The 11,372-nt window shown below is 40.3% G+C and overlaps 1 protein-coding gene across 1 annotated transcript; it reads left to right on the top strand.

Moving 5' to 3' along the window:
• The first annotated feature begins 1,712 nt into the window (after positions 1-1,712).
• On the top strand, positions 1,713-6,391 carry LOC139693995 (cuticle protein 76-like). Its single transcript, XM_071592378.1, has 2 exons — positions 1,713-1,787; positions 5,817-6,391. Exons 1-2 carry the CDS (start codon positions 1,776-1,778, stop codon positions 6,324-6,326), a joined length of 522 nt encoding a protein of 173 aa, XP_071448479.1. The 5' UTR covers positions 1,713-1,775; the 3' UTR covers positions 6,327-6,391.
• The last annotated feature ends 4,981 nt before the right edge of the window (positions 6,392-11,372 follow it).

The following is an 11,372-nucleotide window of genomic DNA, read 5'->3' on the forward strand; positions in this document are numbered from 1 at the left end:
ATTCGAATCAAAATGACAAGCAAACTGTGAGGGCCTATTTAATAAAAAATGCATATTTCCCCAGCATTCATGAATTGGGAAAGCATTCTTTGATAAGCAAACAAGTATTAAGTTTTCTTAAGCTTAAAGGATAAAAATATTCTTGAGTCGTTACCTTTTGTAGAAAACTATTTTACTAATTTGGAGAGGAACGTCTCGATTGTAGCGCTTTGGACGAAATCTTGAACTAATGTGGCCGAAAAAGTCTAATAGCTTATGATTCTGACTACATGCCTTGATCTTTTGATTGAAGTATAAATTTGAGATTTTTTTTGCAAGGCCACTTCATAAAATAACTTTCATGAGATTCGTGTAGAAATCTGAATAAGCGTCTGATACAACTTTGCAATGCCGATAGCGTCCATTTCAAGTTGGCTAGTCACACATATTTGGGTCACTTAAATCAACACGATCATATTGCGCAATTAGAACAAAAATTACCCAATAGGATTGGTAATTCTGGCCTTCCAAATGCAAATTGAATTGACTCGTTATAAAAATCGTATTTTTTGTCAAATATACTTTGCATATCAACTCTCCTCTGCAAGGTTAGGTTTTCTCTGCTATCATTCAATCACTCGGAATCAAAACGGGGATAATTTTGTCAGTAACCAAAAATCTACACACTTTACCACGTCATCGGCACAATACATTACCAAAATGTACTATCTCTGGAATAAAGAAACGCGAGGACTGGGATGATTTAGCCTGTGCTTTTCCACGCCATCCAAGTTGTGGCCGGCCGCCAAACACGGCCCCGACCGTGAGCCCCGTCGCGAGCGGTCCCTTCTCGTGATCTCCGCGCGTTCGACCCTTTGATGTGGTCGGGAGATGTGGATCTGGCGCGTGAAAGGCGAAGCGCCGGCCACTGTGGGGGGTGTGTGTGGCGGTGAGGACCATTGTGCGGTGGGAATGAAGGAAGGGTGTCGAGGCGTCGACCCAGGCAGCTCTCAAAGTGGGTGGAAAAAATCTCCTGTTTGCCAACGCGCGCCGATCTACCCCTTCGCCAATGTGAGCACCCCTATCCCGCAAGATGGATAATATCTCCCATTTCCCCCTCAATCCTCTTGTCTCCCAACACCCTTCCTTCACTCCTTTCTCCCATCTCGCTCACAAACCCACAGACCCTTGGGGTGGGTTCCTATTAGGAGCGGGTGTGGCCGTGCAGGGTGCCGACCGTCCCTTCGAGAGGGAAGGGAAACGGGACGCGGCGGAGAGGGAGAGAGAGAGAGTGAGAGAGAGAGAGTGAGGGGTGGTTTTTGGGAGCGGTGTGGGCGAGGGTGGAGGACGTTGGAGGTGTGTGCATGTGTAAAGAGCGGGGGGGGGGGCATTCGTGGAGGGAATGCGTGCCTCCTTATTAGACAATCTCACTCGAACGCTTTTATTTATTTTTTTCTCGATTGCCAATCCACAGCGTCCGACCCACAGTTGCCCTCATCCTCCTCCTCTTGCCGCGATCCTCCGAGGGCGCTCCCGGAGCTCTCGCCTCCTCGGGGTCCCGCGTTGTTCGCGCGACCCCCTCCTCTTCGCAACCTCCCGCCCCAAATCCTCGCCTCCCTCTTGCGACAGAGAATGAGAGAGACCCCAGGGAGGAAGGGGACGAGGACTCTGGGGGCGTTATAAAAAGCCCTGCCGAGATATGGACCGGCACACTCTTGTCAGGACTTCAGAACCAGAGAATCCATCTCGAGACCAAACCGACCCGTTTTCACGGAACCACAAAACCTACCGCAAAAATGGCATTCAAGGTAAGTCTTGTAAGGGCTTGTTCCTCTTAAGACGGCACCGGAGTATTATTACTCTTGAGGTTGGATTTAGAGCAAATATTTACAAATACCGATCGGTTGCGTCATGCTAGAAAGACTATACCCTGCCATAATTGTTTAGCCTAGTGTAACAATAGATTACGTGAACAAATTCTGGCTTAAACTGTTACCTTAACTAAAGCTCAAAATATCAGAAATAATCAGAAATCGCAGTAAGCACAGTTTCTTTAATATGTATTGTATTACTTCATTCATGGGATGATAATTTTGGAGTTCAGAGTTAAATTTTAGTTCTTAAGGTAATTAATACTTTGTTCCCGAGGGAGTTACTTATTTTATTAATTTCAGTCCTGTGTATTTTTTGTGATTATTGAGACTAGTTTCCCTATTGTACCAAGTTCAACCATTTCTTCCGCCAGTTAGGTAGGCGATGGGTGGCAATCTTTAGCGACATGTGTGAGCTAGCGTAACGGACGACAAGTCAAAAAACGAAACAAAGCAGCCAGTCTTTAGCGTATGAGGGTGTAAAAGTAGGATCACACTGGGTGTCGGGAATTTTTTGAAAAAAATTAAAGGCTTAACGAGGTTTTGCCTCATCGTGGCTAAAGACTAACACCGTACAATAAATACTTATTTACTTGTAGTACAACTTATTAGCTATCTTTTAAATGCTTGGAAATGCGTATACGACAGTTGCTATGAAAAATATAAAGAAATATCCGCCAATATAATTTAGCAATATGTAATTGTATGCGTAAATTTGGTTCGTTAGTACGTTATCATCGTTTTTAATGGTCAGTGGTAATCATCCTAGGGCCATCTGCGAGTTCAATACATATTTATCTTCCGAATCTATCACCATTTATCTTGGAATAGAAAATACTAGAGTTCAACGATTAATCTTCCAGCAAAAATTAATTCCTAGTTCGTCATTTTGTGATTTGTGTGGAATAGTGGTGAATAAAAAGTACAAAGTTTAAATTATGATAGTGAATTTTCGTTTCCCAATGTTTGCTAGTGAAGCCATTTTTAAAACCAAATTTTAGAGGATATGCCACTTTTAGCCACTTCTTTGTGCTGCTTCCTCGATTACTCTGTTCGTTTCGGTTTAAATCTGTATGGTGACTTAACGCTAATAGGGGCTAAATTGGAATCACTCAAAACCAGAGTTAAGACAAGAATAATTCAAGTTTGAAATAACATGGATTTCACTTAAGCTCCATGTGGTGGTCAATTGTTTTGCAAATTTTCACTGTCAGTTATTTGATCGAGAAAATTTTCGGTCCGCTCGTAATGAAATTGCATCGTAAGGCTTGCCAAAAGATCAGATGCATCTAGGGTATGATAATGTTATCGTGAAACGCACTTGATGTTTCAGCCAATGACGATAGTACGTTGCAGTTTCAATGCAGTCACACGAAGACCGATATTTGAAATCATATCGGTCATTTTTTTATTCTGAACTCCATCAACTTTTTACATTAATTTTAATTTAGTTTTCCAGTTTATTTTTACTCAATTATCTTCCATAAACCAGATTTGATGAATTTATTTTTGACCTTTGAGCTATCTTTCAATGTAGACATCGAGTGTCACTGCATTATTCACCTAAAACCCAAGTACTGTTTCTTACTGAGTTATTATACAACTGAGTTGAAGAGAATCACAAACAAATTTTAATAAAACTTAACGACCTCTAAATGCTTCCTTTATGCATAAAAATTTTAAGTATATCAGATAAATTTTTCCTCTATGGGATTTTAAAAAAACTAATCTTCTATCGTTTGCTTAAGAATAAATCGTGTTTTGTTAATGAATATATTTTGCATTAATTATTAAAGAATATTGACTGAAATGCTGTGAGTTTTTTATGTAGAAAATTCATAGTACTCTCACCAAATATATGTTTACATTTTAAAAGATGCCATTTGAAAAAAAATTCTTCGATTAATGTTATGATGCTATCACTTTTGGGCCTTATCTTTAAAATCAAATTTGTTGCATATTTGCTGAAAAAATAATTCATTTTCCAAAGCGTATTTCGTCTTTAATTAAACCTGGAACCACAAATGACGCAACAGTTGAGAAGGTTTTCGACAGATATATGTTGGAGTATTAATTTGAAATGTGAATTAAATATTTACCGATCTGTAGAGGTAGCTAAAACTAGACTCAAAAGATGTCAAGAAATCCAAATATCATTCCATCAATGGTTGAGGAGAACGCATAATTAGGAGAGAATTGTGAACACTTCCTGGTCACCACGGTCACTTATTTAGTAGAATGTAAATTTCAATAGCGGTATGATCCAGCTACCTGTTTCATTTCCCTCCAACCTTTTTCTCAAGTTGACGTTTTAAAACTCTGACGCCACCTTTTGGCAACCTGTACGAACCTGCCTCAGTAATTCCGAAACCACTTTAGAAAGTGGCCAAGGAAGTTCATAAAAGTACACCCTCTGGCTAGTGGAGGCGCTGTGATCTACGAACCGGTAAATTCAAACTTTCAGGTGACATATGAAAGAGCTACAACTTTCTCCGTTTATTATCTGAATGAAAATTTGAATAAATTAAAAGATTTTCATATGCTCATATGCTGAAAGTCATACTTGCCTACGTAGAACTGAAATATTTTTATAATAGATATTCTTTCAATAATGAAAGATATCATTGCAGCGCGGATGCACCACCAGAAGAACTTAAATCAATACAGACATTTGGCATTGTATTCACAGTTCTTTGTAGTTAATACGGAATATACTGTCATCATTTAAATACTCCACAGCATCTCCTTATATTGCCTATTCAACTTTACAAGTTGGCAATTTAAAGCGCGTAGCATATTTGAGCTGAGTTTCCCACCGTACTTGGCTAGTATGCTAAGCATAATTCGATTTCCTTGAGGGATATTTTCATGTGCAAAGGGAAGCTTTAGCTTAATTACTTTGGTTTACAGCAATAAAACATTCAAGTATTCGGCAAAAGCAGTAAAATTTTATTCATTAAATAAATTTTCCTGCTTGAAAATAAAGCGTTAGATGCTAAGTCTAATTGTAAATAATATTTAAAAAATAATTCAGACATATAGTACATCTATATCTTCATATAGGAATGCTCCTAATGGCAATGGAATAACGTTTAAGGCTGTTTATATGTAGTTAGGACATACTTATTCATATTTACAGCTCTCCTTCAAAGAACAGGCTAAATATTTATCTTATGAACTAATTCCTACATTAATGTGCCATTGAGTGATTTGGAACTAGAGATTGTACGAGTAAACATTGAGGTTTTGAATGTGTTGTAGCTAGGAAATGCAACTAAAGGTATGTTTGATAATATTATATTAGCCCTCGAAAAATTATCGCGGGATAGCTAGAAATATAGTCCTATTAGGTTATCAATATTTATCGGGAGGGTAATATGTATACAGAATCGTTACGCTGTTTATCGAATTGAATTTTTAAAGGAAAGATTTATAATTGAGCCTGCACACTGAATATTTATTGTTTTGAATATTTTTATTTTGTATGATTAATTTTCACCATAAATTAACACGAACCACGTGTTCATCATAGATACCTCAATCTTCATTACTATGAAGCATTCATGGGCATGGAAATTTTGTTTTGTTGTTTGCTGCTCTTGAGCGTAAGTTATAGTTGCAGTATTGAAATAATGGTTTGGGAGAGTCAGGGGCCCTAAATGGAGGATCAGGATTTTCACCATTTGCTTCTAAACTGAAAAGCATTAATGACTTCTTATATTTGCTTCATCTTAATTTTCAACCGAATTACATAAGTTTTGCCTTTGATGAGGCCGAAAACAAACCATTTTCCATGGAGACTTCAACGCCCGAGAGTTGTTAAATGAGAGCACGGGGTATCTCGCCCCACTGTCGGAGGAGCCACTTGTAAGCGGAGTTTCTAGAGTGATTGAATGACGCTTGCTCATCGCTATCAGCATTCCTCTGTTCTTTCCTTAACCGCTGACCTCCGTTTCCTGTCCGCAGTTCGTCGTCCTCGCCGCCCTCGTGGCCGTCGCCAACGCCGGATTCCTCGGCGCCCCCGCCGCCTACGGCTACGCCGCCCCCTCTGTGGCCGTCGCCACCCCCACCATCACCTCCCAGTCCCAGAACACCCTCAGGAGCTACGGCAACCTCGGCCAGGTGTCCACCTACACCAAGAGCATCGACACCCCCTTCTCCTCCGTCCGCAAGTCCGACGTCAGGGTGAGCAATGATGCCCTCGCCTACGCACCCGCCGCCTACCACGCACCCGCCGTCGCTGCCTACGCCGCACCCGCCGTCGCTGCTTACCACGCACCCGCCGTCGCCACCTACGCCGCCCCCGCCGTCGTGAAGACCGCCTACGCCGCCCCCGCCATCGCCGCCTACCACGCCCCCGCCGCCGTCGCCGCCCCCGTCGTCGCTAAGGCCGGTCTCCTCGGCGTCGCCTACTCCGCCGCCCCCGCCGTCACCCACCTGTCCTTCGACGGATACGGCGTCCACTACGGATACTAAGAAGTTTATACGTCGTCAGAGCCTGAACCAGACTTCTTCCGCACCACTTTCCGTCCACGTACCCTTCCTCGGACTTCCCGTCCGAATCCTGTTTTTCTAGCAACTTTTTCCGCACTGTCCTGGGTTGGAACTTCACCCAACCCACTCATTATTTATATTATGCCGACGAATAAATTATTTTGACCATATTTTAGTACTCTTTTATCTTAAATGAATTTTAAATTCATTTTTCATCCCTTTTTTTACGTTATAGGATAGAGGTAAACGCTCATTGTTGGTTTCTCCCTGTGGTTGCTTGAGAAGACCTATTAATCATTGTAAATATTATCTAAAAGGGGTGACTTTCAAGCTCCTCCATCGAGAAATCTTACAGTCCACTTTTTTGTCGTCTGTATATAAAGTAATATCATCGTTAACGTTACGTTTGATTATTATATAGTGTTCTCTTTCCGCCACTCGTATTAAACTCCTAGTTACACTGTGAAAAACATTATTGAATGCTCGAAATTTTACTTAGGTTAAGATGGACATCTTTAACAATACCATCACTAGTTTCCATTTCGACTGCTTCATTTTATTTTAAAAACTTTTGCATATATCTGATCCCACAGTACCACGAGACTCACCTTTCAATTTGTATTTCTATGTGAATTAAGTAGAGGTGAGAGCATCATTTAGTTTCCTCCGGGAATTATATCTGTCGAATACTTCTACTAGCCCTTTTATTCGACAATGGTATGTTTAGAGTGTTTTTGCGACTTCATTCATCAATCTTATTCCGTTACTCAATACTTAATTGTGCATAAATGTGAGGGATGGTAATCATTTCATACACTGCTTGTTATTTATTTAATATTATAGCAAGTCTTTCATTATATAACTTGTAAACATATCTTTTTCTATAAAATTCCTTGGTAACTGGTGGTTGCACACTTTACCAAGAACCATGTTTTCGTCTTATTCATTTTTGATTCGCCGACGGTCCCCCAAGACCTACATGTAACTAATTCAAGTCGTAAAAATCTCTCCATAGTAAATGTTACATCAACTTTCTCTTTCTAAAGAATGCATTTGAACAGTACTTAGCGATAATGAAGGACTTAAGTTTTAAAACTACTTTTTATGTGTTAATACTTATTTTAAATATTTTAGCAATCAATTTAAAAAAATTGCATAAATTCTTTTCAATATCATTATGCCATCTAAATGATCTTGCGCCAACTGTAAGATACTCTTTTGCCGAAAATTCATGAGAGTAATTTGTTCTGCAAATATGAGAAATTCAAAGATTTCGCTCTCACTTGCAATAACCGACACCTTCGATGGGAATGGATGTATTTCATTTGACGCTGCGGTTTACCTCTTCGAGGACAGGTCTATGAATCGTGATTGTGTCAGGGCTTGGCTACTTTCCTCCCCACTTGAGTTCCTTTATCTAGTACTTCAAGTAGAGTAGACCTTTGAATAGGATGACAAAAGTATTTGACTCTTGTAACCTCTTCTAAATAACAAGCATATATGTGCGTCTAATTTCTTTATGGTATTTCTGATCTCTAAACAACCTACGTACGTCTAATACATCACCTAATATTGATCAAAAAATAGGATAAGATATCGGTATAATAGCCTTAACCTCACGGTAGAACTTGGATTTAAATTTTTTGATTGATCTACCTCTTTGAGCATCTTTATATTGATTTTAAATAGCGTTTGTGTAAGTTTTTAGTGCTATTATTAGTCTTTTCAGACTAATACTATACAGTATGTCACCCAGTTGCCCCTAGGTCCCCTTAAACACATATGACTACGTCGTTATCTTCTTCAGAAAAAGGAATAATTGCCGACCATCTCCCATAATTGAACTGTTTTGCATACCCTTCAGAGACGCAGAAAATATTATCCGTAAGTAGTTAGGGAACATATATTTGCAGGTTAAAATAGGCTCTTGAAGTTAATTTGAATTTGTGACAAATCAACAGCACATAATTTTTCCCTTCATATTGCTGGCTTTTTATACTACAAGTGTATAAATATACTGTTAAAATTTTGCCAATATCCTTTTTGATCTAAAATCAAATCGCACCGCATTACGTGACAATTATTAAGCTAATTTATGAGAAACCTTGTCAATTAAAGTAGGGCATAAGATTCTGTAAATGGGTTTAAAGGCCAATTATACGGAGAACTATAAAAACTAATGACGCTCAATTTTTCGGCTAAATTCTCATTCCCATAGGAAAAAATGCTTAGAAGATAATGCTTGACTCCTTTTCCTAAAAGAGGATTTTAATCTAGGTAATAGAAGATAGAATAGTTTAAAGACTATACAAATAGAGCTTGTGATCATGCTCTCTTATACATGTGAATTTTAAATAATTTATATATTTTGTGAAACATTTTGAGAAATATTTTGCATTGTTATAAATAAGAAATAGAATAATCATCTTAAAACCTGTTGCTTAGCACGTCGAAACGGAAACATTTGATAGGTGGTATGTATGTGACGAAACGCTACCCCAGTAACTTTGAGTTAGTCGCAATAATGCAAATCAGGAACTCAATTTTATCATGCCAAATTCAGCGGACAATACGTAAGCAGATTTGATTGTATGTAATTGGCTACCTGAACAGAAAATATATTCTCTCTTAAGTCGGTCAGAAATTTAGAACGCTTGTTTCTTTTTTTGAATAAAGTGACTCACATTTTTTCATAACTATCTTGCCCTATGATGTGAAGAAGTTTGCATTTTATCGTCTTTAAAATTCTGCCTTAGGGCAATAAGATGACCTCCTTTCTATAAGAACTTTATTGCACACGCACGAAAAATGAAGATAATTATTTACATATTCATAGTTATTCCCCTATTCCAACGATAAAAGATCTTCGTTGTTTGTATATTGCAAAAGGTAACGTAAAAGTAAAGTTACCTATGTATTTGCTCTTAGGGTTTCGGAATAACTGATTAATATGCTAAAGGTAGATTCATGGCTTTATCGATTTGATATTTCCCTTCCTCAATTGGTAGCAAGGTTTAAAGTTAAAAAATATATTTAAAGTCTCTTTGATTGAATTTCATGATTACTGGAATGCATTTGGATTGTCAATGCTACGCCAACTGCCCTAACATTTGTAATATAATAGGTCTTACAACAGAAAAAAATATACAGGACTAGGTGCTTGGCTGAAGAAATATTTGCCATTTTCTATATTAGTCAATAAAAAACACAACGCCCTCATTCAATTGATGAATTCAAATGAGTAAGGATTTGGAAGACGCCATTGTTTTAAAGTAAAATGAGAGGTAAAGTTTAGTGGATAACGCACCCGTTTGCTAAATAAACAGCCGTGAGTTCAAATCCAGCCCCGAAATGGCAGTTAGGTGAATTCTAGTTACTTGGAACTTGAGGAATCAGAGTCTAAGCTAAATTGGGGTTTTACTATCACAAGAGCCTTCAGAATCTTCATGAGGGATAAGAGTATAAAATTCTTATAGTGGAGATCCGTCACTTTGACGAGAACCAGATTATAACTAGTTGTTAATGCACCTTGCTAAAACTTCACAGCCCTTAAGGAAATTAAGGAGATTTTTGATCAATAAAACCTTAGGTATATGCGTTCAAGAGTAATCCTTTCCTCGACGGGGTCTCCTCAGAGGGACCAGTCATATTAAAGGAAAGTTAGCGCTATCTAGTCAACGCTAATGGAAGGGATTTTAATGATCTGATATCTCGGGCCTCCGTACCTTAGCGGTCCGACATGGCAAGCGAACGCCTAACCGTTTCTGAGATCATGCGGTGTCGGCAGCGAGTGCACTTAGTGCTCCTTTCAAGCAAACTCCTCTCGAGCAGAGAGGGACGTGCGGCGAAACTCAGCCGCGGACTCCGGCGTCGCAACCAGAATAAGTCGGGAAAACCGAACGATGGGTGCAAGCCGACCAATCGTCCCATCCCGCCACCGCGGCCTCACGGACCCGTGTGGACCCGCTCGCGCACGCCGCCGTTTCTTTTGACCGGCTCTGTGGAGGCGGCTGGGCGGGGTGGGGTCTCGGGGATCCCCTGCGGGGTCTGCGGTGATGGCAAAAGAAGGAGAGGGTGTGAGTAGGAACCGACCTGGTGGGGAGGGGGGACGACGGGTGGCCACGGGATATGGAACCGGAGAAAGTCGAATGGAGGCTGCGAGGGCCTTGCCCTCCCTGTAACAAACCCACCCACCTGTCGTTCCTCCCCTCTCCTTCCGCCCTCACTCGGCCAAGTGGGGAAGGTGAGTGAGTGGATGAGAGAGGGTGTTTTTGGAGGGGTGAGCGTATCCCTGGGGGAGTTTGCAGGGGAGGGGGCGTGTTAGGGTGTGGCGGAGGGGTCCCGGTTGGGTTGCAGAGGAATTGGGGGCAGCTAACGCCCTCGGGGTCTGTGCCAGCGCCTTCGGGTTGCGCCACTCAGCCTCTTTCGTCAATGACACCGAGCTCTGTTGGCCTCTAGGGAGGGGAGACCAGGGAGTGGCAAGTCGGGTGGGAAGGGCTAGAGGCGGGAGAGAGAGAGAGTGAAAGGAGCAGGGTGGATGGGAGGGAAACGTGAAGTTATATTTTTACAACAACACCTGCCACACGTTCTTACGATAACACCTTCAGAAATTGTTAAAAGAAGAGGAGGTGGATATCCTCGCATACGGATGTAGAGTAATTTTTAAAATTAGTGATGCGGATCTGAAAAAAGGGTCGTTTTCTTCGCATAGTTGTATAAATATATAACAACGCCCTTATTTTGAGGGCATTTGATTAGGATTTTCATTTCGCAAGCATATATCCAAGCGACCTTGGACATTATTTCAAGACTGCTAATCTTTTTCTTGCGACAAAGAAGACGACAAAGCCCAATACTGTAAGGCTTTTTAACAAATGTCATATATTGGAGACGTACAGGAGTAATGCATTGAACCAACAGGAGCAGTGAGTATCTATCTTTATTTTGTTTTTTTAAAATCATATCCGTTTGTATTTGCAAAGGATGAATGTACACATGAATATTTTTCTTTTACTGGCCAAGCGCATT

The sequence above is a fragment of the Hetaerina americana genome, unplaced genomic scaffold, assembly GCF_022747635.1.
Source record: "Hetaerina americana unplaced genomic scaffold, ioHetAmer1.1.p SCAF_5, whole genome shotgun sequence".
Taxonomy (NCBI): domain Eukaryota; kingdom Metazoa; phylum Arthropoda; class Insecta; order Odonata; family Calopterygidae; genus Hetaerina; species Hetaerina americana.